Source organism: Medicago sativa, chromosome 5 (genome assembly GCF_051527215.1).
Source record: "Medicago sativa cultivar Bolivia chromosome 5, Bolivia_mono, whole genome shotgun sequence".
NCBI lineage: Eukaryota > Viridiplantae > Streptophyta > Magnoliopsida > Fabales > Fabaceae > Medicago > Medicago sativa.
Genome location: NC_140753.1, coordinates 59,972,750 through 59,999,502, shown reverse-complemented (window position 1 = coordinate 59,999,502; position 26,753 = coordinate 59,972,750). Strand labels below are relative to the sequence as shown.

The window sequence follows — 26,753 nt, the reverse complement described above, 5'->3', positions numbered from 1 at the left end:
TGATGCTGGATGTAAAGCTTGACACCTGCATATTATGTATATGTGTAATTTATCATTGTTGTTTAGCATTGAGTGTATTCTTAGGTGTTGTTAGTATAGGTATTTTTCGAGTTTGCTATGATGTTTCCTTGCATAATAAAGATAATGTGCACGACTTTTCTAATTTTGTCATTCGTAAAGCATTCTTTGTGGTTTTTGACTCTTTTATTCTCATATTATTTTTCTTTTTCAAAATAAAAAAAAAATGTTCTTTTGCTTTGTAGTATCTTCTCTATCGAAAGAAATAAATATAACTTAACAAAATTTATGTGACAATATTTGTGTTTTAACATTGTTAATTGAAGATCCCTTAAAAAAAACAATGTTAATTGAAGATATTGGTAACTAATAAATATGGCGAAGATACTACTATAACATCAAATGTGGTCTATGAAGAAGTATTTCTCAATGAATGATTAAGTATGTTAATGTTAATACAATTGTATTCTACTTTTTAATTAACATCTAATTTGTTCTTTTTTCTATGATTCACTTTATTCCTTTATATTACAGTCAAACGCATGGGTTGGCATAACATGTCGATAAGACCTACTGATCTTTATTCTACGACATACATTTTTCTATGATTATATTTCATACAAGATCAAAGATTACATATTGGTCTTTATTACAGTCGATGGGATCCGTGCGGCGCACGGGTCGACAATCTAGTTTACTTTATATATTTACCTTTTAACGGAGATGAATGTATATTTTAATGAGAGTAAATTTGAACTTTTCTCATAAAAGAGGAGTGTAAACATTAGTATCGATGGTTTGTTTTCAACATTTTCTATTAAAATAACCAAACTAGAGGAAAAATACATAAGCACACAAACATTATGCAATGGAAATTACTACCACACATCATGTCATAGTAGTTTTCAGTATTATACTGTGCTTTTGGGTAGCTTCCTTTCACATTCCACTGAAATTGCTACGAAAGTAACCAATAATATTGAATGAAGCCGATCTCTTTTCCATGCCTAAATCAAATAATGTAATTGACTTGTCCACTTGACGTCAATATCATCATCGTACCTTTGTCTTCTACTTGGGTTTTCCTTTATTGCAATGAGAAAAGAGGAATGCAATCGAAACACATTTTTCAACCCACTCTATTAACTTGTTAAAATTTACGTAGATACCATTGACACAACCTTATATCAAGAATATTTGAACATATGCACATAAATGATAAAATTTAAAAAAGAAAAAATTTAGTCACACAACTTGATATCATCTTACTTTTAAATTTTATCAGTGAGTTCAAATAAATTTTATTTATGACTGTCTATTAAAGAGTTGATATAGTGTAACACTTGTTTCCCCTTTAGTTATGACGTTTTATTGTACTAGACCCTAACCCGTGCGATGCACGGGTTTGTTTCGATTTTCATATATAAGAATCAGGTTTACTATATTATTAGTTGTCGACATGTTTAAATATATTATGTATAACATTTCAATAAAGACTACAATGAATAAAATGCACCGAAGTTGCAACTCGTCATACAAAATCTAAACAATGAGCAAAATTTAAACAATGAGCTAATTAAATAGTTCAAAATACACATCAAAGGAAAAAAGTTACTGTATAAAGTTAGTATGAGAAACATATCAAGTGATTCAACCATATAAGCCTATAAGGTCACCTATACATTTTCATTTTTCAAGACATATGTCGTAGGAAAAATGAGGAAGAAATGGTTGAAAACCCGCAGACTTTTGGGTTTAGATTGCGAAGGAGAAAGGAGAAAAAAGGGTTCGAAACTGTTTGGAAAAAAAGAAAAGGAATTAATTGATTTTTTGAAAAGGGAGTTTAATATTGGATATCATGTAGTGGAAGCCAAATGCTATCACAAAATCAGCAAGTGGCTTGGTGGTTAAAATGCTTTGAAGTATCCAACATGGCATGGGTTCGAATCTCTGGAGGGATTTTTTTCATAAATATTTTTCAGAACCCTAAAAAAAGGGCGGGATTAGGGTTAATCAGGGTTGCTTGCAACACTGTTTAACATTTATATATATTAAGATTAAGATTAAGATACGTCATGTTGTTTTTTATGACTGTTCATTAAAGGTCCACTCAAATAATGTACGAAAGCATCTATGCTATACTTCCTTCAGGTCTAAGAAATTCTTTTTATACGTCTATCCTTCATGTATAAAAGAAGCTTTGAGTGACATCGTTGCTACATGCTTTTGATTGCCTAGCTTGTTGCTTCTCCGCCAAAAGCTCCAGTCTCAATTTACTTCAAGCCATCACTGCCTCGGAGATCGTCTCCACCGTCGGTATGTATTTTCCGATGTCTTTGATTCATATTCTTCTTTCTCTATGCACAATTATGAAAAATACTATGTTAAGTGATGATGATTAGACCACTTTTTTCCATCAATAAAGTTGTTATCCGTTCTTAAAAAAATAAAGTTGTTTTACGGTTTCTTTTTTGGCTCAAATTCAATCCCTAATGTGAATTTGTTATTTTTTGATTTTGAATGTGAATTTGTTATTTTTTGAACTTTTGAAGATTGATTTGGTAGTGGAATTACATGATTAGTGTTGGAACATTAGTGCAATGTTGGAAAATAAATTGGAAGATTAAAGACCAAGTAATTATACTTTGATTTAAGGGTTAATTATGTTTTGGGTTAATTATGTTTCTAGTCCCTATAAAATAGCGACCTTGTAAGTTTAGTCCCTACTTAATTTTAATAGCATTTTTAGTCCCTAATTTTGTTTTTCTGCACTGAGTATTAGTCCCTACTCAATTCAAATTTGTTTAATTTATGCTTAAACTCTTAAATTTTTGAACAATTTTTTGCAGACATGTTTAGAACATTACTAAAAGTTCGTCCGCAAAAAATTATCGCAAAATTTGATTTCTACATCCAGATTTTATTACTTTTTATCTTTAACTTTTGTCGTTTTAAAAAATTCATATTTAATTCATTTCATGTCAGAAAATTCTAAATTTTAGTAAACGAACCTTTCATAGTGTTCTAATCTTGTCTCAAAAAAATCGTTCAAAAATTTAAGAGTTTAAGGATAATTAATCAAACTTTGTTTTAGCAGGGACTAAAATTATAAGTAAATTTTTTTTATAGGGACTAAAAATGCTATTAAAATTAAGTAGGGACTAAACTTACAAGGTCGCTATTTTATAGGGACTAGAAACATAATTAACCCTTATGTTTTTGGTCCCTACAAAATTGCAACCTTGTAAGTTTAGTCCGTACTTAATTATAATAGCATTTTTAATCCCTGCAAAAAATTGCTGCGCTCAATATCAGTCCTTACTCAATCCAAATTTGTTTACTTTATGCTTAAACTCTTAAGTTTTTCAACAATTTTTTACAGGCGTGTTAAGAACGTTATTAAAAGGTCCTCCGAAAAAAATATCGCAAAAATTTGATTACTACGTCCATATTTTTGTTAATTATATCTTAAACTTTTGTCGTTTTAAAAAATTCATATTTAATTTATTTCATGTTAAAAAATTATAGATTTTAGTAAATGAACCTTTCGTAGTGTTCTAAACTTGTATAAAAAGAATCGTTAAAAAATTTAAGAGTTTAAGGATAATTAAACAAAATTTACTATAGCAGGGACTAAAATTATAAGTAAATTTTTTTTTTTTTGTAGGGATTAAAAAAGCTATTAAAATTAAGTAAGGATTAAACATAGAAGGTCGCAATTTTATAGGGACCAAAAACATATTTTGTGTGAAACAATAGAGTGTGGGGTTCCAAATAAAATAGAACTCACACATTAGTATTGTTTAAATTACGGTATTTAATTTAAAATATTTGATAATGATAAAAATAATAGTAATTATTATTTTTATTCGAGAATATCACTTCTCATAAATTTAGCGTATGATGGTTGTGATAAGAATAAAAATTTAATTAAATTTCTTATATTTCCATCATTCAAATCCAATAGTTTGTTTCCTCCACTTTTGTGGATTTATTTCTTTTGATCCTATCCACAAGTGTTGTTGAACTGATTAATGGATAAACTCCATTTTAATCTTATCCATTAGAGTAACAGTTGTCGCAATTTTTGCTAAAACAGTTACAAAATCTCTATATAAATAGAGTACTCCACTCAGTTCAAAAAAAAACAAACCAAAGAGTTTCATTGAGTTGTCGGGAACTCTTTCTCTCTTCTCCCTTTCTTGACTTGTGTTGACGAGTCTTTCTTCTCTTCATCTCCTTTTTTCTGTCCCTTTGGAATTAAGAGTGTTCTTAAGACCATAGTCCCTTTTTCGATTTAATGTCCCTTCGGAATTAAGAATGGTCTTAAAAACATAGTCCCTTCGATAATATAAGTCCCTTCGGAATAAAGAGAACTATTAACATCATAGTCCCTTTTTTAGAATAATAATGTCCCGTCGGAATTAAGAATGTTCTTAACAGTATATAAATATTCTTTCAATATTTCTCTAATTGAGGAGAAATTAAAAAAGTGAAAATAGTAATATCACCATATTTGAGTGGTCGTAGTGACATATAGATACTTTGGAGAAATTAAAGTTAGAATGGTGGTAACACCATATTTGAGTGGTCTTAAGCACCATAACAGAGTGGTAACAATATCATATTAAAGTGGTTTCAATATCAAAGAGTGGTCTTAGTACCATATTCGAGGGTGTAAATCTCGAACGGTTTTCTACAGTGCAGTAGTTAACCGCACAGTTGTAGCTGGGCGTGTTTTATCTTGGAGGCGGCGTGGTTGATAGTATGTCTTGCACAATTTTGGGCAGTGCCACGAAACGTCTTAAAGAGAGCGACCTAGTCGTGACTCAACCTAGTAACAACTTCGGTAGATAATATAATTTGGAAATCCAAATACAACATTTTGGAAATCCAAAAACAACAATTTTAAGACGTTTCGATCTGCTATGTCTACCGAAGAAGTTTTATTGAGGTTCAGTTGTCCCTAAATACATTAAGGAAAAATCAAGCTATAGAAATACATATTTGGACTGAAACAATGAAGTGATTGTTGTTATAACAACAACTCTAAGAGATTCACATATGCGACTTTGAAATTTATTTTCAAAAAATTCAGAAACGCACTGTGAATATTTAAAAAAACTAATTAATATAACCATCTATTCTCTAATTATAAAACTTAATGTCTACCAAAAATACAATCTTACCCCTTCTTAATTTTTTGACACATCATCAAAATTATATACTTTTGGGTCTTTTGCTTCAACTTCTCCCTATTTTTTCTCTCTTAAAGACAAATTAAACAAACACAATCGATAAAACACACTAATTAAATCTTTTTTAAATAAAAAACAAACTTAATCTTAATTCCAATCAAAACAAATTTTCCTATAATTCAACTTTTAAATATCTAAAGAGTTAAAAAAATTACAATCTTCTATTCTCTATTCGCTAAATCTAATCATGAAACTTAATGTCTACCAAAAATACAATCTTACACCTTCTTAATCTTTTGACACATCATCAAAATTATATCCTTTTGTGTGTTTTGTTTCAACTTCCCCCTATTTTTCTCTTTTAAAAACAAATTAAAACAAATTCACTCAATAAAACACACTAACTTAATCTACAAACAAACTTAATCTTAATCTCAATCAAAACAAATTTTCTTATAATTCAACTTTTAAATATCTAAAGAGTTAAAAAAAAAACCAAATACAATCTATTATCTTTTTTTTTGATCAAATCTATTATCTTTCTCTAATTATGAAAGTTAATGATCCGTAAAAACACAACTTTGTCACATCTTAATATTTTGACACCTCAACTTAATTTATCATTTTGTGTCTTTCGTAACAAAATAACCTATTTAGTTGAAAGAGAACATAAATTTCAAAATATTGATGTCATTTTGCAACAAAAAGTTTCTTTTATAATGAGGACAAAAAGTTTCTTTTATAATGAGGTATCTTTTTTTTTTGTTGTGGCCGAGGTTTGAACCCCGGACCTTGGATATATTATGCACTATCCCTACCAACTGAGTTAAGGTCACGAGGACATACTGATGTATCTAAACAAACTACATTATATTATTATTTTTTAAAATGATTTTATTACCATAAACAAACACAAAATAGAGTAAAATGATTTTATTGCCATTGTTTTTTATTTATTTTTTTCTTAGTCAAATGAAAAATTATATTAAATAAAAAGAAATAGATAAAGAGTCTGAGGGAATTAGATCTGACTCAGGTACAACACAAAACGGGATTCAACATAATAAATCAAACCAAGTAGATCAACCCAAATCTAACCCAACAAAAATTCACTAATCACGGGCGCAACCTAACCAACCCGTATACGGGCGCGAAACCAAGTTAAAAAAAATGAAAAGTGAACCTCTGAGAAAAACAATTAATGGATCAACCGCCAACACAGTAAATAATACATTTGTACAATTTATACACGAGACTCATAACGACATCTTTATCAATAACAAAATATTTAATATTTTAATATTTTTACATATAATTAAACTAACCTCCCTTAAGATCTTCTTAAATAACACAAACATCAGCTCTATTTTTTAACTAAATACTAATCTCCCTTTTTTTTTTATTAAATTGACAAGCACTTCTCTTATAATATAACATGGTTTAAACTTTGTTAATTCCATTTATTTTGAGCAATTAACTTCTTCATACAAGTATGAAACTCATTTAATTTTTGAACATTTTTCTTTCCATTTTTCAAGTAGGTAATTTTTCCCAACTTATTGTTCCTGGATCAAGGTGGTTTAATTTTTAAATTCTAATATAATAAAACATATATATCGAAGATTATTTCCTTTTCATTGATCAACAACAATGTCCATCCACAAAAAAATTTCTCATTTCTATATTCTCTTTTGATCTCTTCTGTAATTGTCGATGTTAGATTCTATTTAGTGGTAAAAACAAATGTTATTGTTTCTCCATTGCGAGAAAAACACTTCATTTAACTTTGTGAAAAGAGAAAGCTGATACAAACAAACCAAAATGATGGATTAAATTATATATTTACAAAGTTATTGAAATGGATAAAATGAAGGGAGATTCATGTGTTTGGAAAATTAGAAGGGGTCTCTGTGTTATTTAATAAAATCTCAAAGGAAGTCAAAATAATTATCCCTTTTATCATTAACGTTGGCTTTATCATTAGTTTTTTCTTATCTTCTCAATTCATATAACATTGCAATGTGCTTTGATGCGCAACCCCCGCTTCGAATTAGCCCGTGCGAAGCACGAGCCCGTGCTTAGCACGGGTTAGTTGCTAGTTTTCAATAAACAATTTTCCTCGGTAATTAATGTGTTATTATTAGTACAGACTTCTCAACTTCTGTAATGAAAGAGTGTCTTTCTAGTTCTAGCTACACAACCTTGTTGTAGTACAAAGCTTCTATAAAAAGGGTTTACTACACTAGTTTGTTATCTTGAATATTTCCCCAAAGACTCGTGCTCTCTGAGGTCTAACTTCTTCCTAAGTAACATATATATGCAAGTATTTTGGTTATCTATCTCATGATAAATTCTTCTTTTTCATTTTTTATCATGCACATATAAATGTGCTTAGCTTTTGAGCAAGTGTTTTTGCATATATTTTTATTGTACAAAGCAAAGAAACCATGCATGATGACATTGGTTTTGTGCTATGCAGGTTAATTTAGAATTCATCAAAAGGGCTAACTAAGGAACAAAGATGGAGAAGAGATGTAATACCATTGAGGAATGTCTTCATGGTGCAAGCTTAATAGATATTGTATTCTCTTGGACTATAGAAGATCTTCTCAATGAAAATCTTTTCAAACACCAGGTTCTTTTCACTTTTCATTTTTCAATACTCACACACATATGAAAAACATATTAGACATTTATATGACACATTATATTATAAAAAAAAAAAAATTAATTAATCACTCATGCAACTTTTTAACACCTTAACAACTTTATTCCCTTTTTCTTTGAATTAATTCAAAAATATTTTTTGAAGCTCAATAGTTTTTGCTCTTTATCTCGTATCATTTGTTTTTGTTTTAATTTTGACAAAATAGATTGAAAAACTTCCTAGCAGATATAAAAGGTAATGTCATTTTTATTTGTTGAAAGTTTTATCCTCTATGGTCTCGTTGGCTTAATGAAATCTCAATTGTTGGATTAATCGAATAATTGAGATTTCGCTGGAGTGCTGGAGAGAATCCGATTCAAGATAATGAATTCTTGTATTGTATTTCATAGTTTTTTTTATGTCTTTTCATTTTTCTTTTGTGAAATGTCAAATACATTTGTAGTATTCAAATTTCTTAATTGGATCATCTAATGTTGTAGGACCATTAGATAAATTTAGATTTAGAAAGAGAAACTGTATCTCTTAAATCTATTAGTCATCACAGCTGCAGCACATTACTAAGTTGTAGTTGTTGATAATCCATGTCCGTTGCACAACATCTATAACCCTAACTAGAAAGAACTCTCCATGTCTCAGTAAAAGTATCTTGAAATGCAGTTTAATTTCGTGCAGGTACCGAAGATTCCAAAGACATTCTTGTCAACAAATGATCACATGAAGTCATTCTTTCCGGCATTGATAGAGGAAACACATTTTGATCTACATTCAAGCTTGTTGAGTGTGAATCAAGCTTCTCTTTGCGAAATCAGGACAATCGAAATGCCCAACTACTTCCACCCTCCAAATGACCTGTTCTATCAAATTACAGTGAAGAATATTACTGATGAGGTGTACGGGGTAGGAAAATATGAACCTGAAGTCGGTGATCTTATTGCATTCACAACTATTCGACCAAAAAGTGTGTATGACTTGAGCAGGATAAAAAACTACTGTCATATAGGTTATATTTATGGATCAAAAGATGAATTTACTGATGAGATTCCTATAGTCTTGTCAAAGTACTTGGAGATTCATGATAAATTTGACTTGAGGACGAACAAAGCTCAGAAACTCTATGCAGTTGAACTCATCAACATGACCACAAATGTTCGTATTTGGAAAGCCTTGAACTCAGAGATGGAAGGATCTAACATGAATATAATTAAAAAAGTGTTGCAGCCTTATTCAAGGGTAAGAATCACTATATAACTTTTCTTCGTAGTCTTCTGTGACCTTCCTTTAGATCTTATAATCAAATTTCTATATTGCAGTTGTGTCTTGATTCTTGGTATTACAGAGAATGGTGATCAAATGCAGTTGATGTGGCCTCAATTTCAACTGCATTACAAAGACATAAAAATCTTGATATCACAGTTTAAATCTAATTTGTTGGCCTCAATGTTTTGGTTGTTTTTGCAACTGCAAGTGTGACTGTATCAACCATGTTTTTTTTGCAATATCAACCATCATAACTACAACTGCTATTTAAGACCTTGCTAATGCGAATACTTCTTTTTCTATGATATTATTACCAAAGACAGTGTTATAAATGGTTTCACGTTTTCATTATATTTTACAGATGGAACAAAACTGTCATACTTGCTTATCAGAAGAAAATCTCGGGCTATCCTATTCTCCAGTGACAAACATAGTCAAATCTCAGAATCTAAACGAATCGCAAGAAAATGCTGTTCTAAGCTGTCTTCGTATGAAGAAATTTCCTCACAATGATCCTATTAAACTCATATGGGGTCCACCAGGAACTGGAAAAACAAAAACAGTTGCTTCAATGCTCTTTTGTCTCCTGAAGTTAAGAATCAGAACACTGACATGTGCTCCAACAAATACTGCAGTGTTGGCGGTGGCGTCACGCTTTCATCACATAGCTAAGGATTCACTTGAACATGGTTCATATGGTCTTGGTGACATAGTTCTATTTGGAAATAGCAAAAGAATGAAAATTGATTCTTATAAAGGTCTTGGTGAAGTGTTTTTGGAGAATAGAGTTGATGATTTGCTATACTGTTTTTTACCAATGACAGGGTGGAAAAGTAGTTTGGAATCAATGATCAAATTACTTAAGTATCCCGAAGAGCAATATGATATGTATAACAATGATGTGAATAAAGATGTTGTTATGTCATTCGAAGAATTTGTTAATGAGAGTTATAGTCATGTGAAAGGTTCATATTTTTCATACAAGAAACGGTGTAGGTACCATTGTCCTGTGGCATTGGAGGAGTTTGTGAAGAAGAAATATGGCTATATTTTAGAGCAATATGATATATACCAAGATGATAAAAAGTTAAGTGTTGGGATGAGTATGGAACAGTTTTTAAGACAAAGGTTCTTTTTCTTTGGAGGGAAATTGAAATCATTCATGAAAACTCTGTGTACTCATTTACCAACATGTTTCCTTTCAATTGAGGTGGTGATGAAAATATTTAGAGTTCTTGGGTTGCTAAAATCTCTTGAAGTTTCCATGAGTCAAACCAAACGCCAACAAGCTTTCCATGATGATTGTGAAAATCAACCAAGAGTTTTTGCTTTGCTTGGATGGTTAAAATTAGAAAAAGAAGAGTTACTTCACACTCTTTGTTTTCTTTCTGAGACTATCGAGCTTCCTCAATTTACAACAAAATATGGAATATCACAATTTTGCTTAGAGAATGCGCGCAGTCTTCTTTGTACTGCATCAAGTTCTTCTAAATTGTACACAAATGGAATGAAACAAGTGCAGTTTTTAGTGGTTGATGAAGCTGCTCAACTTAAAGAATGTGAATCAGCTATTCCATTGCAACTACCTGGCCTCAAACGTTGTATCTTGATTGGTGATGAGAGACAACTTCCAGCAATGGTCAAAAGCAAGGTACTCAATTATTTTCTGACTCATTTTACTTAATAATCATTAGTTTTACTTCTTTTAAAGTTAAAATAATCTATTTTTCATAAAAAGCCTGTTTGGATTTGTTTATTTGAGTTTAACTTGTAATAACGTCAATTGAAAGACCATTTGAGAGAGCTTATGAAAATAACTTATGAAATGTCCATAAGCTGTTTATAACTCAGCTTATTTCTTTCTATAAGTTCTTCAGGATAGCTTATGAAAACAGCTTATCGCTTATAGATAAATTGTGAAAGAGCTCACATCGGTTAAGAGATGAGTCATTAGATGACCTGACAATGTGTTTATAAGTGGGGGCAATCACAAACCAGTTTTGCAGGGTTGTGTTAGTTTCAACCACCATTTCTAAGATAAATCATTTGACTTTATATGATAAACACTTAATTAAGTAGTTTATTCATATAGGAAATGTCTTTATTATCGCTTTTACGTAGTTTGGTTGAACAACTAATTAATATAAAGTATGCTGCATACCAATTAATTAATACTTTGTTGGAAAAGTATTGATATTGTGAAGTGAAAAGTATTCTGCAGTAAGACAATGTTTCAAACATGACAGATCAAATGAGACGAAGACATTAACTTTCCGAGTGAAATTTTTATTATGGCTGATGATTATGATGTTTTTGTGTCAGATAGCTGACAGGGCTGAATATGGAAGAAGCTTATTTGAAAGATTAGTACTGTTGGGATACAAGAAGCATATGCTTGATGTTCAATATAGAATGCATCCATCCATAAGCATGTTTCCAAGTAAAGAGTTCTATGATGGTCAACTTTCTGATGCCAACATTGTAAGAGAAATAAGCTATAACAAGCATTTCCTGGGAGGAAAGATGTTTGGTTCATACTCTTTCGTTAACATATCTAAGGGTAAAGAGCAGTGTAATCATGATCATAGTTTGAAGAATGTGATTGAAGCTGCTGCTATCTCTGAGATTACTGGAAGACTTAAAAAGGGTTGCTTTCTCTTTTTCTTCTCTCAATAAGTTTGTTTATAATTTTTTTAGCAATAGAGAATGATATAATACGATAAAGGGTTAAATATGTTTTTAATCTCTATAAAGTTATGTCTTTTTAAGTTTAGTTCCTGCATAAATTTTATTTACTATTAGTCCATTTTTTAAATTTTACAAAAATAAGTGCTTTCAGTCTTTACAAGTTATTTTAATTTGCGGATGGCACGAAATAACAGTTCATTTGAATTTTGCAACACAACAATGTTGTAGCATCGATATAGCTGCTATTTGATAACATTTGATTTTGTACTAAATAATGTATTGCGTGACAATATTTGGTTGTCCAAATCATGTAATGTTTTATTTGTGTAGCAGAATTTGGAAAGACAAGGAATAAAGTCAGCATAGGGATCATATCACCATACAAGGCACAAGTTCATGAAATCCAAGAGAAAGTGAAGCAGTACATGGTTTCGGATCCTAACTTTTCAGTTAATGTTCGTTCTGTTGATGGCTTTCAAGGTGGCGAAGAAGATATTATAATAATATCTACTGTTAGATCAAATTTGGGTGGAAAAGTTGGTTTTCTTTCCAATAGACAAAGAGCTAATGTTGCTATCACTAGGGCTAGGTATGTTGTATATATAAGCACATCCTTATGAAATGCTGACATATATGCACATTTTGATTTAACATTTATTTTAAATTTTTGCAGATATTGTCTTTGGATTGTAGGAAATGCTACAACCTTAGTTAATAGTAACTCTGTGTGGAGAAAGGTTGTTCTTGATGCTATGGAGAGAGATTGTTTCCATAATGCTGATGAGGACAAGAAATTGGATCAAGCTATTGAGGATGCATGCTTTGAGTTTGAACTACTAGATGATTCTGCTTCAGCATTTAATAAACTAAGCATAAGGGACATGTCAGAAACATCTACTTTCTCTAGGTGAGTGAAGCCTCTTTTTCATATATTCATATTCTCATTCTCATTGCATAATGATTATTATTAGGAAAGAAAAAAAATCTAATGTGAGATTTGAAAAAAGTTTATAAAAAATGGACATATCTTATTTTACAAGTCAATTTTCTTGAGTTTGTAAAGAAAGGTAGCTTTCAGTGCACTACATGTCAATTTGTAAAGTCGACAAAATATCAGATGAGGAATAACTACCCGTGTACGGTTCAATGATTTTACGCGATTTGTGAAAACATATTGGATAAAATAATTCTTGAATGTATTCAAGGATTTGGACACTATATTTGGTCACACACAAAAATACATATCTTATAATCATTTAAAAACTAATGATTATTTAATCATTGTTTTTTCGATTTTTTGCTTTTTATATGTATGTGACCAAATATAATGTCTAAATCTTTATGCTACACAAGGATTTGCTCAGTTGGATATTAGGTATGTAATGACATCTCGTCATTACGTAATTTTATATGTATTTTGTTCACAAATTGGAGTTCACAAGGATACTTATGCAGCAAAAAGAGCAGAAAAACTGAAGAAAATGTAAAGAGTAAAAACTTGTCACGATTTGGTGAAAAGGTGACACGATCTGGTGAAGGCCAAAGCATGGGTTCGACATTAAGGAAAACGTACCACAATTGGTAAAACGTGACACGATTTGAGAAACCCTAATTCCGTGTCTTGCTCCACAAGGTGAAAACGTGTCACGATTTACTTAAAACGTGACACGATTTGGGCGAATTTCTATGCCTATTTAAGCAAAAGTCTATTCCAAAAACAAGGGTTACGAATTGAAGAGAGCAAAGTGCAATTTTGAGACTACAAGACGGCTAAGAAGGGCGATTTCTTCATCCTTCCATCAGTTTATGTATGTTTTAATTCCTCTAATGATTATGTTATTTGTTAACACCATTATGAGTAGCTAAATCCATTAGAGGTTAGGTCTAAGATGATTCTTTGTAACCCTAATTGATACATGTTGCTGTGAAACTCTATTTATTGTGAATGATAATCTAGTCTTTATTTAATTCAATTGTTCTTCATGTTTTTTATATCCCGATCAAATATAAATATGATTTAGTGAGAGTGAATGACTACTGATCATAGCTTTCGACTTATACCTAATTGAATTATTCTAATAAACTTGGTTAGTCTAGGAATGGATAATCGTTTGTTAGTGATATTAGGTTAACGTGCTTAAACCTTCAAGGATTATTAGACCACCTAAGGAATTAGGGGCTGTAGTTTAAAAAGAGGGTCCTAACTCAAGGGATTGATTAGGACTATTTTGTTAACTATCGTGGGACTAGAAAATCATTCATAAGAATAGGTGCAGTATACCAATTAGGGGAACATAGATGATTCGAAAGACCTAAACTCATCTCTCTCTTATTCTTAAAAACCAACTTTACTTTCTGTCATTATTTTTATGCAAACAAACCAAAATTACTGTCTAGTGGCAAACCAAAATAACTTTTATACATCCTAAGTTCCAATGTAATTGAATTATTGAGATTAAAAATAGTCCTCGTGGGATCGATATTTTTTACTACTTCGATAGTAATTGGTGCACTTGCCAAACATCTATCAAGTTTTTGGTGCCGTTGCCGGGGACTGTTGATTTATTTCAACAAGGCAATTACGTTATAATTTAGGATTTCTGCAATTTAATTTTCTATTTTTAAATTTTCTTTGTTTCAGTATTCATTAATTATTTTGTATCGTGCAGTGCTACTAAGGTATTTTGTTGTTTATGCGAGGTAAACAGAGCTCTGACGACTTAGAGTACGATCCGGAAATAGAAAGGACTGCTAGAGCACTTCGGAAAGTTGTCCGTTTGCAAAGGTTGTCTCAATCTGTTCCACCTAGTGCCCGGAAACCGATACCGGAGCCGACACCTACTAAATCTGAAACAAGCTCTTTTCCTAAATCTATCATGGGAGAACCTGAACCACCGAGACCGAAGTTGGGACACTATGGTCTAGCTACTCACCGTGGTCGCCTAACTCATACGTTTCAACCTGCAAATCCTGTGGCTTTTGATATCAAGACATTTGTTCAGAATGGGTTGAAGGAGAGACAATTTGATGGAACCGACCTCATGAGTCCTCATGAACACTTGAGTCACTTTGCTGAACTGCGAGTTTTGTGTACCTCCAGCTAATGTTACGGAGAGTCAGAAGAGACTTAGGTTGTTTCCATTCACCTTAACCAGAAGAGCCAAAGATTGGTTGTTATCCTTGCCAACTGGAACAATTCAGACATGGGATGAACTAGAGCTAAAATTTCTAGAGAAATACTTTCCTATGGCCAAATATATTGACAAAAAGCAAGAGTCATTATATGATGCTTGGGAGCGATTCAACTTGCTTCTAAAAAGATGTCCTAACCATGAATTCACTGACAAGCAATACCTCCAAATCTTTACTGAGGGTTTAACACATAACAATAGGATGTTCCTTGATGCTTTAGCTGGTGGTAGTCTGAAATCCAAAATTGATCATGAAGTCCAAGCTTTGATTGAAAGCATGGCTGCAAATGAATACTGTGTTGATGTGAAAAAGAAAGAAAGAGGAGTATTTGGGGTGAGTGACCAAACTGCAATCTTAGCTAACCAAGCAGCCATGAACAAGCAATTGGAAACTCTAACTAAGGAGTTTCACAGTTTCACTATGGCTAACAAGCAACAACAAGTAGCTGCAATCAAGTGTGACTTATGTGGAGAGGGACATGCAAATGGTGAGTGTGTACCTGAAGGGTCTAGTGAGGAAGTCAACTACATGGGGAGCTATCAAAGACATAATCAATATTACAATCCAGACATTAACAAGCATCCCAACTTAAGCTACTCAAATAACAACACCTTGAACCCTCAAATGCCCAATCCTCAACGACATCAACAAAGAAAGCCTTCAGCTCTTGAAGAAACTATGATTAACTTCATGAAGATGACTCAAGGAAATTTTGAAGAGATGAAGAAAATTCAAGAAGCTGAAAGGAAGAACAATGAAACCTATAGGAAGATGCTTGAAACTCAACTGGGACAATTGGCTAAATAGATGGTGGAACAAAACAAAGGGGGATTATTAGGAAACACTAAGGAGAACCCTAAGAATGAGTCTTGCAATGCTATTGAATTAAGAAGCAAAAAGGTTTTGACTTTTTTAATTCCAAAAGTTCCAAAGAAAGTTGATGAAGTAGTAGTGGAGGTAGAAAAAATGGTGAAGTTGAAAAGAATGTTGAGGATGTAGTTGAAAAAGAAATTGAACATGGTGTAGTTGAAAATGAGAGTGATCAAGGAGTAGTTGAAAATGAAAGGAATAAAAAAAATAGAGGGAGAAAAAAGTGAGAAATTAATAGATGAAGACTCAATCTTGAGGAAGTCTAAGAGCCAAATATTGAAGGATGAAGATCAACCACAAGTTATTCCATCTTATGTGAAGCTTCCCTATCCTCATCTAGCCAAAAAGAAGAAGGAGGAGGAAGGACAATTCAAAAAGTTCATGCAACTTTTCTCACAACTTCAGGTGAATATTCCTTTCGGTGAAGCTCTTGATCAAATGCCTGTGTATGCTAAGTTCATGAAAGACTTGATAATGGGAAGGAGAAAGCCAAAAGATGATGAGAACATTTCTCTTTCCGAGAATTGTAGTGCTATCCTTCAAAAGAAGCTCCCACATAAGTTAAAAGATCCTGGTGCTTTTACTATCCCTTGCTCCATTGGGCCGATAGACATTGGTAGAGCTTTATGCGATTTAGGGGCAAGTATCAACTTGATGCCCCTTTAAATGATGAAGAAGCTTGGATGTGGTGAGCCAAAATCAACAAGAATGACCCTCACTCTAGCTGATCGGTCAATCTCTTATCCTTTCGGTGTGCTTGAAGATGTGCTAGTTAAAGTTAATGAGCTAGTATTTCCAGCAGATTTTGTGATCTTAGATATGGCTGAAGATGAAGACATGCCACTCATTCTAGGAAGACATTTCCTTGCAACTGGTCGTTCTTTGATTGATGTTGAGATGGGTGAGCTAATGTTGAGATTCCATAATGAGCAAGTGGTGTTCAATATCTTTGAGGCAATGAAACACTAAACTGAAAATCCAAAGTGTTACCGAGTTGATGTTGTTGAAGAAATTGTTGAAGACAATTCCCGTGAACCTCGACCAACACAACCTATAGAAAGAGCAATTGTTAATTCTATAGAGAGTTGTGAGCCGGATGAAGATATTGAGGTGAGTGAATGTGTCAAGCAACTTGAGGCAAGCAAGCAAGAGTTGGAATCAGTGAAAGTTGAAGATATAATTGGTAAAGACTCTACAGGTGCGCCAACTTTGAGTGGAGAAGGAGAAAAAAATCCAGAATTGAAAGAGTTTCCTTCTCACTTGAAGTATGTTTTTCTTAGCAAGGATGCCTCTAAACCAACAATCATCAGCAGTACCTTGACACCTTTAGAAGAAGAAAAATTGATGAGGGTGTTAAGGGACAATCAAGGAGCTTTGGGGTGGAACATTTATGACTTGAAGGGTATTAGTCCAGCTTATTGCATGCACAAGATACACATGGAGGCTGAATACAAACCGGTGGTTCAACCTCAAAGAAGACTAAACCCAACAATGAAGGAAGTGGTGAAGAAAGAGGTGCTTAAGTTACTCGATGCAGGTATGATTTATCCTATCTCTGATAGTTCATGGGTAAGTCTGGTTCATGTGGTGCCTAAGAAAGGAGGAATGACGGTGGTGGCTAATGATAAAAATGAATTGAGACCCACCTGTACCGTCACCGGTTGGAGAATGTGCATTGACTACCGGAGGTTGAATACCGCAACAAGGAAGGATCATTTCCCATTACCATTCATGGATCAAATGATTGAGAGGTTGGCTGGCCAAGCCTTTTATTGCTTTTTGGATGGGTATTCTGGGTACAATCAGATTGCGGTGGCTCCGGAAGATCAAGAGAAGACTACCTTCACTTGTCCATTTGGTGTGTTTGCTTATAGGAGGATGCCCTTCGGGCTGTGTAATGCGCCGACGACCTTTCAAAGGTGTATGCTTTCCATCTTCTCTTACATGATAGAGAAGAACATTGAGGTATTTATGGACAACTTTTTTGTGTTTGGTAAGTTTTTTGATCAATGCTTGTTTCACTTAGATGTTGTCGTTAAAAGATGCACCGAAACTAAGCTTGTTTTAAATTGGTAAAAATGTCATTTTATGGTAACTGAAGGTATAGTTTTGGGGCATAAAATAAGTGCTAAAGGCATATAGGTGGATCAAGCTAAGATAGAGGTTATAGAGAAACTTCCCCCACCTGTTAATGTTAAGGGAGTAAGAAGTTTCTTGGGGCATGCCCGTTTCTATCGGCGTTTCATAAAAGATTTTTCTAAAATTTCAAAGCCCATCTGTAACCTCTTGGTCAAAGAAAATGAATTTAATTTTGATTCTGAATGTTTAAATGTTTTTTCTTTGATTAAAACCAAGTTGGTGACTGCACCAATAATCATTGCTCCCGATTGGGATTTACCTTTTGAACTTATGTGTGATGCAAGTGATTATGCTGTTGGTGCAGTCCTAGGCCAACGAAAGAACAAATTTTTCGATGCAATTTACTATGCAAGCAAGGTTTTAAATGAAAATCAAGTTAATTATTCAACAACTGAAAAGGAGTTGCTTGCGGTAATCTTTGCATTGGAAAAGTTTCGTTCTTATCTAATAGGCTCCAAGGTCATTGTTTTTACTGATCATGCAGCTCTGAAATATCTCTTGACTAAAGGGGATTCAAAGCCTCGGCTGTTGAGGTGGATCCTTTTGTTGCAAGAGTTTGATCTTGAGATTCGTGACAAGAAGGGAGTAGAGAACGTGGTAGCTGATCACCTCTCAAGGTCGGAAAATGATGAGGTTACAAAGAAAGAGAAGGCCATCAAGGCCGAGTTTCCTGATGAACAGCTGTTTGCTATTGGAGGAAGGCCCTGGTTTGCTGACATTGCGAACTTTAAGGCCGGTAACATAGTTCCTGATGACATGAGTTATCATCAGAGGAAAAAGTTCTTCAAAGATGCAAACCACTACGTGTGGGATGACCCTTATCTGTTTAAGTTAGGCACTGACGGTTTGATAAGACGTTGTGTTCCAGGTGAGGAAGCTCATAGTATCATGTGGCACTGTCATAGCTCAGCTTATGGGGGACACCATAGTGGAGAAAGAACCGCTGCAAAAAATTTGCAAAGTGGATTCTGGTGGCCCACCCTTTTCAAGGATTGCCACGACTTTGTTGCACGGTGTGACAAATGCCAAATGACAGCTAACATTTCAAAGAGGAATGAAATGCCCCTTTCAGGAATCATTGAAGTTGAACCATTTGATTGTTGGAGCATTGACTTTATGAGACCTTTCCCTTCCTCTTACTCTTTCTCCATATTCTTGTTTGTGTTGACTATGTCACAAAATGGGTTGAAGCGATACCATGTGTTGCTAATGATGCCAAGACTGTTGTTAACTCCCTGCAGAAGAACGTTTTCACTAGGTTTGGAACACCTAGAGGCTTGATTAGTGATGGGGGAAGCACTTTTGCAATAATTTTCTTAAAAATGTGATCAAAAAGTATAACATCAGGCATAAAGTTGCAACTCCCTATCACCCACAAACAAGTGGTCAAGCGGAGGTTTCAAACCGACAGCTGAAACAGATACTAGAGAAGACAGTTGCGTCAAATAGAAAAGATTGGTCTAAAAAATTAGATGACGCAATGTGGGCATATAGGACAACCTTTAAGACTCATCTAGGGCTTTCACCCTATCAGTTAGTATATGGGAAGGCATGTCATCTTCCAGTTGAGCTAGAACATAAAGCATACTGGGCCATTAAGGCCTTAAATTTTGATCAAGTAGCCGCTGGTAAGAAAAGACTCTTGAAACTTAATGAACTTGAGGAGATGAGGCTTAGAGCGTATGAAAATTCGCTCATCTATAAAGCCAGAACTAAAAGGTATCATGACAAAAACTTAGTATCTAGGGATATTAACTCTGGGCAACTAGTTTTGTTGTATTATTCCAGGTTGAAGCTGTTTCTTGGAAAGCTCAAGTCAAAGTGGTCTGGACCGTTCTTGGTGAAAAGTGTGTCACCTCATGGAGCTGTTGAGTTGATGACACCTGAAGGTGACCGAAGTTTCAAGGTGAATGGGCAGAGAGTTAAGCCATATCTGGGTGGCGACCTACCGAAAGCAAGGGTAAGACTTATTCTAACAGACCTCTAAGGGTCGTCAACAATCAAGCTAGTGACGGTAAAGAAGCGTTTGGTGGGAGGCAACCCACATTTTTATTTTAGGTAGTATTTCTTATTTTTATTGCTTTAAAAAAAATCAAAAACACAAAGATTTTAGCTGAAACGAACAGAGGAACAAAAATTTTCTTACCCAATACTGGGCAAAATCGTGACACGTTTTGGGCAAAACATGACACGATTTTGCCTCACCTCTGAAGCTCTTCAAAAAATTTCTAAGTTAAAATTGGGTGCCCATTTGACATTTTCAAAAACGTGTCACGATGCTGAAATCGTGACACGATTTTGGCAACCGAAATTTTTTCTAAGTCTCAATTTGGCAGCATTCGACATTGCAAAATCATAACACGTTGGCCAAAACGTGGCACGATTTCTGGGCAAGAAATTTTTTCAAAAATAGAAATCGTGACACGTTTTGCCCAAACGTGACACGATTTTGGTGGTTTTCAAAATTTTACCGTTATAAAACCAAATCGTGGCACGTTTTTGGCCAAATGTGACATGATTTCCCCAGCCTATAAATAAACCTAACACAATTTTCATTCCATTCACTTCCAAAAGTAACAAAACTCTGCCAAAATTTTCCCATAACCCTAACCTTCGAAAGTCCAACCCTTTCCTACCAAAAATCTTCATCTTTTCATTTCCAAATCACCAAATCATCACCATCAACCTTCATCATCATCCACAAACACCCAAGATCCTTCAAATTCATCATCTCCATCACAAACCCTAACCCTAACCTTCATCAACCTTTCTCCTCAAACCCTAACCATGGTGGAAACAAGAAACAAAGGTAAGGCCCCAACACAATCCCAGCCATCCAAAAAGGCCAAAACCACCCCAAACACAAACCTCCCGTCAAACCTAACCCTAACACCACACCACCACCCATCTGTTAACCATAGATTCTATAACAATGCTGCTAAAGACCGCTTCAAAGACATCTGTGGGTATAGAGTGATCCCCGAGAGAGGGTTTGATCTTACCAAACTCATATCCAACCCAAAGTTCCATCAGGTTATCACTGAAAGAAGGTGGGAGTCCCTTGTGAGCATGATCTTTGAGCAAGCCAACAAGACTGTGGGGATTGAGTTTTATTCAAATGCTAGGTTCATGGGGAGGAAGTATGTGTCTAATATGAGGGGGAAGGAGATCGACTATAGCCCGTAGAGGATCAATGAATTGCTTGAGATTATCCCACCGGAGGAGTGTGATGTGAAGAGGAGAATGGAAGAGTGCAAGAATTAGGATGATGAGAGGTGGGAAGAATTGTTGTTGCAGATTTGTGCAGAGGGTGCAAAGTGGCATGGAGGGTCACACATGTTGTTGAGGGCTGACTTTAAGCCCTATGCAAAGGCTTGGGCATCTTTTGTGGTGCAAACCTTGGAGGGCACCTCTTGTACTTCAGAGATTCCATTGCCCTGCCTGCTCACTTTGTCTGCTATTCTTGATGGTGCACCCATCAATGTTGGTGAGTTGATTGCCAACAATATTTATATGTTTGCTTTAGGTACCAAGAAGGCGCTCCCTCAATTGAGCCTTATCAATTGGCTTTGTGAGGAGCAAGAGTGTGATCTATTCGGCAATGATTTGAGTGCAGCTATGATGAAGCCGATAAATGATACCTACATGGATGGCTTCATCAAAGACTATCATGATCGATTGCATGCTATTCAGGTTACCGAGGCAGCAGCAGCAGAACAGCCACAACCATAGCCACCACGACAGCCACCTCCACCTCAGTCTATGCATGGAGTGGGGAGCAGTCAGCAGGGTACCTATGCACCCATTCATCCTATGATGCTGGACTACATGTTCGGCCACGCCAGCTGGATGAATGAGGTGTCAGATCAGGAGTATTGGAACCATCCTAGGTTTTGTCAGGAGTTCACAGAGGCGGTTTGCCTCAACAGGAGGGCGATGACGGGCTCTTTTGAGCGTTTTGATGGGTTCGAGGAGGCTCTGGACCACTATTTTGATGTCACCAGAGGTCGAGCTCAGGCTAGAGAGCAGAAGATCAGAGCCGACATTGCTGCTGGTGGAGCCCAGTCTAGGCATCACTTTGGGGAGGATTCTTATGCAGAGGAGAACCCAGCACATGGATTCCGGAGGACCAGATGCAGGATTGAGTGGACTACTGATGGTCCAACTCACTTTTATTTTTCGGTTTCTGTTTCAGCACTTTGGTTATATACTTATAATTTCATGTTTGAACAATTTTATTTGCTTGGATTAAGTTTAACTCGGTTATACCCTCCCCCTCCCCCCCCCCCCTGTTTATGTAATTGTTCCTGAACTTGTTTATTATTGATGAATTTGCTTGTTCACTTGACTTTTTACAGTTTAGTAACAAATATTTGTTCAAGTGGTATTCCAAAAGTTCAAAAGGATGAGTGACTTGTGTTTCAAAGGCGAAGTGTACAGAAGTTAAAGATAGGTAGTCACAACTCCTAGATATCATAACTGTAAGGTTCATGGCCAAATTTTATTTTTTCAATTTACTTATATAGAGTGTTCCATGCTTTTACATTTTTAGAACTTGCATTGTTTCACTACTGTCGATTAATCTTTGTCATTAGCACACTGAGGCAAAAGTGTTTGGTCATGTGAGCCTTTTGAAGCCTACCCTGATATTATTTATTATTTTATCCTTTTCTTAGCCAATTGGAGCCGGTAGGATTAGAACTTTTTGTTCGGTGACAAACTACATTACAAGCTTAGAGACTTTTAGGACTTGTCCCATATTGTTTTTTCTGAGTTAGGCATTGTAGTATGTTGTTAAATAATAAGTTTGGGGTTGCTATTGGAATTTGCAACCAACTAAGTTTGGGGTGGGGGTACTAGAGAACATAGAGAACAAAGAAAGAACATTATCATGAAAAATACACACAAAAATGGTGTATCAAAAAAAAAAGAATAGAATGAAAAAGGGACAAAACATTGAAAATCCGAGAAACTTTAAACTCGATTGTCCCAATAGTTTCAAGTATTCTCTAGTACCTTTACAAGAATTGTAGTTCCATAAGGTGAATGAATGATGGATTGAATTTTGTGCTTAACTTCCGTATGAATGCCTAACTCAAATTTTGTGTAGCCTACTTATCTAAATATTATCCCACCTTCACCTAAGCCCCGTTATAACCCGTAAAGACCTCAAAGTGTGCATTGACATTGATTTTGATTGACGTTTAAAAACTTTTCAAGCGTATGGTAATATGTAGATTGCATGTCGACTGTGTGTGAACCCTTTTCATATTGTGGCGTGGAGTTGTGAATTGGTGGATGTGTACAAGTCAAACTAGCTCATCTTTAGCTAGTGAGGTGTTGAACTTTTGGGTACTATTGCTTGATCAGGTAATTGTTATTTTACTGTCGATTGTCAGCTTTGCAAGTAAATTCCTTGAGGACAAGGAATGGTTCAAGTTTGGGGTTGTGATGACATCTCGTCATTACGTAATTTTATATGTATTTTGTTCACAAATTGGAGTCCACAAGGAAACTTATGTAGCAAAACGAGCACAAAAACTGAAGAAAATGCAAAGAGTAAAAACGTGTCACGATTTGGTGAAAACATGACACGATCTGGTAAAGGCCAAAGCATGGATTCGACATTAAGGAAAACGTGTCACGATTGGTAAAACGTGACACGATTTGAGAAACCCTAATTCAGTGTCTTGCTCCACAAGGTGAAAATGTGTCACGATTTACTTAAAACGTGACACAATTTGGGTGAATTTCTGTGCCTATTTAAGCTGAAGTCAATTCCAAAAACAAGGGTTACGAATTGAAGAGAGCAAAGTGCGATTTTGAGACTACAAGACGGCTAAGAAGGGCGATTTTTTCATCCTTCCATCATTTTGTGTATGTTTTAATTCCTCTAATGATTATGTTATTTGTTAACACCATTATGAGTAGCTAAATCCATTAGAGGTTAGGTCTGAGATGATTCTTTGTAAACCAAGTGCCATTAGAGGTTATGCATTAATGTCCGATGTGTTACTTTCTGTCATTATTTTTATGGAAACAAACCAAAATTACTGCCTAGTGGCAAACCAAAATAACTTTTATACATCCTAAGTGCCAACGTAATTGAATTATTGAGATTAAAAACAGTCCTCGTGGGATCAATATTTTTTACTACTTTGATAGTATTTGGTGCACTTGCCAAACATCTATCAGTATGCTGCAACATCAAAAGAAAACATTTCTAGTTTTACTACTTGTAGTTTGTTATTTGTTTTATCAAAACAAAAACAACGTTATAGAGTGAAACCAAAGTTCTAATATTTGCATAATTTATGGCATAACTTTTGGTCGAAACTCATTTACGTGATTGTATTTTACAGCAAACCATTGACATTAAGGCGACGATGAACAACAACCAAACATTATCTTCCTAAACGGAGTTTGCTAGCGCCACAATGTTCTATCATTAAGGCGGCAATGACAAAGTGCTGAAATATTTGATCGATGGCTTGATTATAATCGGGTTGGTAATGTGTTTTTTGGTAGTGTTCGGGATGAGTTCGGGTATGCTCCATTTACTCCATTTAAGCTTTGGATGCAAGACATGTGGCAAAACAATATCTAACGGTTGAGATTTTGAATTAAAAAACTAATGTTTGATTAATAAAAATACATAATAATCCCCTCAAAAATAACAAATTAGGTTTCCTCTTCCCCTCCTAGCAGTCACAATCAATCGTGAGACCATAGCTTCTCTTCAAAATTGAATTCAAAATCCACCAGAATTGTTAATTAAAATTACAAAAATAAAATTTGCATTAGAAAGGAATAAAGAAGAGATACGTAAAAGAAAAGTATGAATCTTAATTGAGAGAGGAGATGATGAGAGGGAAAGCTTGAGAGAAAGAGGTACGTCGAATGAAAAGAGAGGACTACTAGACTTGTTTGTACGCAGGCAGCGACGATATGAGAGAAGAAGAAAGCATGATTTGTTTGTTATTATCATGTATTTTCAGTATATAAATACTAGTTTTTTGATTTAAAATCTCAACAGTTAAATATTTTTTTGTCACATATCTTGCATCCAAAGCTTAAATGGAGTAAATGGAGCATAGCCTAAATGGAGCATACCCGAACTCGTCTGGGATTCAAACACTGACATTGAATATATTATATATTAGATTACTGCTCTTCGCCCTGCACGTTTCGCTCCCACCCAGCTGAATGGACATTAATGCCCCTGCGTTAGTTAAGTCACGCAGCGTGACTTAACTAACGCACGTTATGATGTTGTGCTACTTAAGTCACGCCGCGTTAGTTAAGTCACACAGCGTGACTTAAGTGTTTATACAGCAAAACAAAATCAAAACTCCCATATTTTGAAACTTCTCAAATACGATTTTTTTCCCTTCCAAGTGCGAATTTCACCCAACTCAAGCAAATCATCATCAAATTACGCAATTGAACAAGTAAGTGTTGCTTATTTGAAGAAATTAGATATTTTTAGGTTTTTAGAAATTTGGCTTGCATGTTAGTTTTGATGATTGTTAAAGATGAATTAAGTTAGGAATTGTATTTTAGATGTTGTTTAGAGTGAAATGTGGTAGTTTATGGTTTAGAAATTGTTAGATTTCTTAGTTGTTTGAAAATTCTACTCTATGTGGTTGGTAAAATGTCTCAATGTTTTTTTGTTTTTTGGATTGTTAATGATGAAATTAGTTAGAAATATGTTTGTTAATGTTGATTGTAGTTAGTTTAAGGACAATGTGGTAGTTTACGGATTGAATTGTTGTTGTTGATTATAAGTGTTGTTGTTGTTCAATTGTTGGAAATGTTATGCAGATATGTCTCGGAGGAATACGTCCCACAGACCGCCTGAGCAGCCTCAGGATAGGAGTGACAGATTGAGGGCAGGGAGGCTTGTCCCTACTAGTAGTGCACTGAGGGAGAAGCAAGCACTAAACCCTCCTATGGCTGGTCGAGGGAGAGGTGGGGGCACGAGACTTGCTAGAGTTGATGCTGTGGGGGGATCATCATCCCAGACGGTTCTATCCCAGACGGAGGACCAGATGCAGTATCAGCAACATTATAAGGTGTATCAGCAGGCGCATGATCAGGCGTATCATTTTCAGAAGCCTCAGCCTCACCAGTATTAGTTTGATGCTTATCAATAGCATCAGTATCAGGATCATCATGAGCAGCCTGATATTGAGCAGGAGCAGCCTGTTATTGAGGAGCCTCAATAGCATGATGATATTGAGCAGCCTGAGCAACATGATGCTGGGGGTCGTTTTCACGGGGTGCCGAGGGTGGTGTATGAGGCCGGATCGGACGGCTATGCAGGGGACCTTCTGACCTCAGGCTTTTACCTCACTTTGGTGGACATGTGGCATGCAGGATATGGATCGATGCCGATGTAAGTATATTTTAATGTTTATTTTACTTCTTTTACTATTTATACAACTTATTCTAATTATTATTTTACTTATTTAATGTTAGAATTAAAATTTATGTTAGAATATATTTAATGTTTATTTTACTTAAAATTTATTTAACGGTGTTGTTTGTTGTTTTTTGTTTTTGTATTTAAGTTTCGAAAAAAAAACATAGAGTGAAAGGTATCTCGCACGGGAAGAAGTCGAGCCTTAAGAACCTGATGATCCCTCAGGTTTGCCCATAAAATGAGTGGTTTTGGTCAGAAGTGAATATGTCGGGTCTTACTCCCCTCCTAACTAGTGGGT

At 34.7% G+C, this 26,753-nt stretch overlaps 1 protein-coding gene across 5 annotated transcripts; it reads left to right on the top strand.

Moving 5' to 3' along the window:
* The first annotated feature begins 2,236 nt into the window (after window positions 1-2,236).
* Window positions 2,237-24,576, top strand: LOC146923625 (uncharacterized). 5 transcript variants are annotated; one of them, XM_085708775.1, is made up of 8 exons: window positions 2,237-2,334; window positions 7,696-7,851; window positions 8,557-9,114; window positions 9,503-10,792; window positions 11,464-11,788; window positions 12,163-12,418; window positions 12,503-12,736; window positions 24,393-24,576. In XM_085708775.1, the coding sequence occupies exons 2-8, from the start codon at window positions 7,738-7,740 to the stop codon at window positions 24,418-24,420; spliced, it is 2,805 nt and encodes a 934-aa protein (XP_085564901.1). In that variant the 5' UTR covers window positions 2,237-2,334; window positions 7,696-7,737; the 3' UTR covers window positions 24,421-24,576. The 5 variants fall into 5 exon arrangements, with proteins under 5 accessions (XP_085564901.1, XP_085564900.1, XP_085564899.1 ...); XM_085708774.1 differs by having other exon boundaries at window positions 12,160-12,418; XM_085708773.1 differs by lacking the exon at window positions 24,393-24,576 and adding an exon at window positions 13,285-13,797.
* Window positions 24,577-26,753: the final 2,177 nt, after the last annotated feature.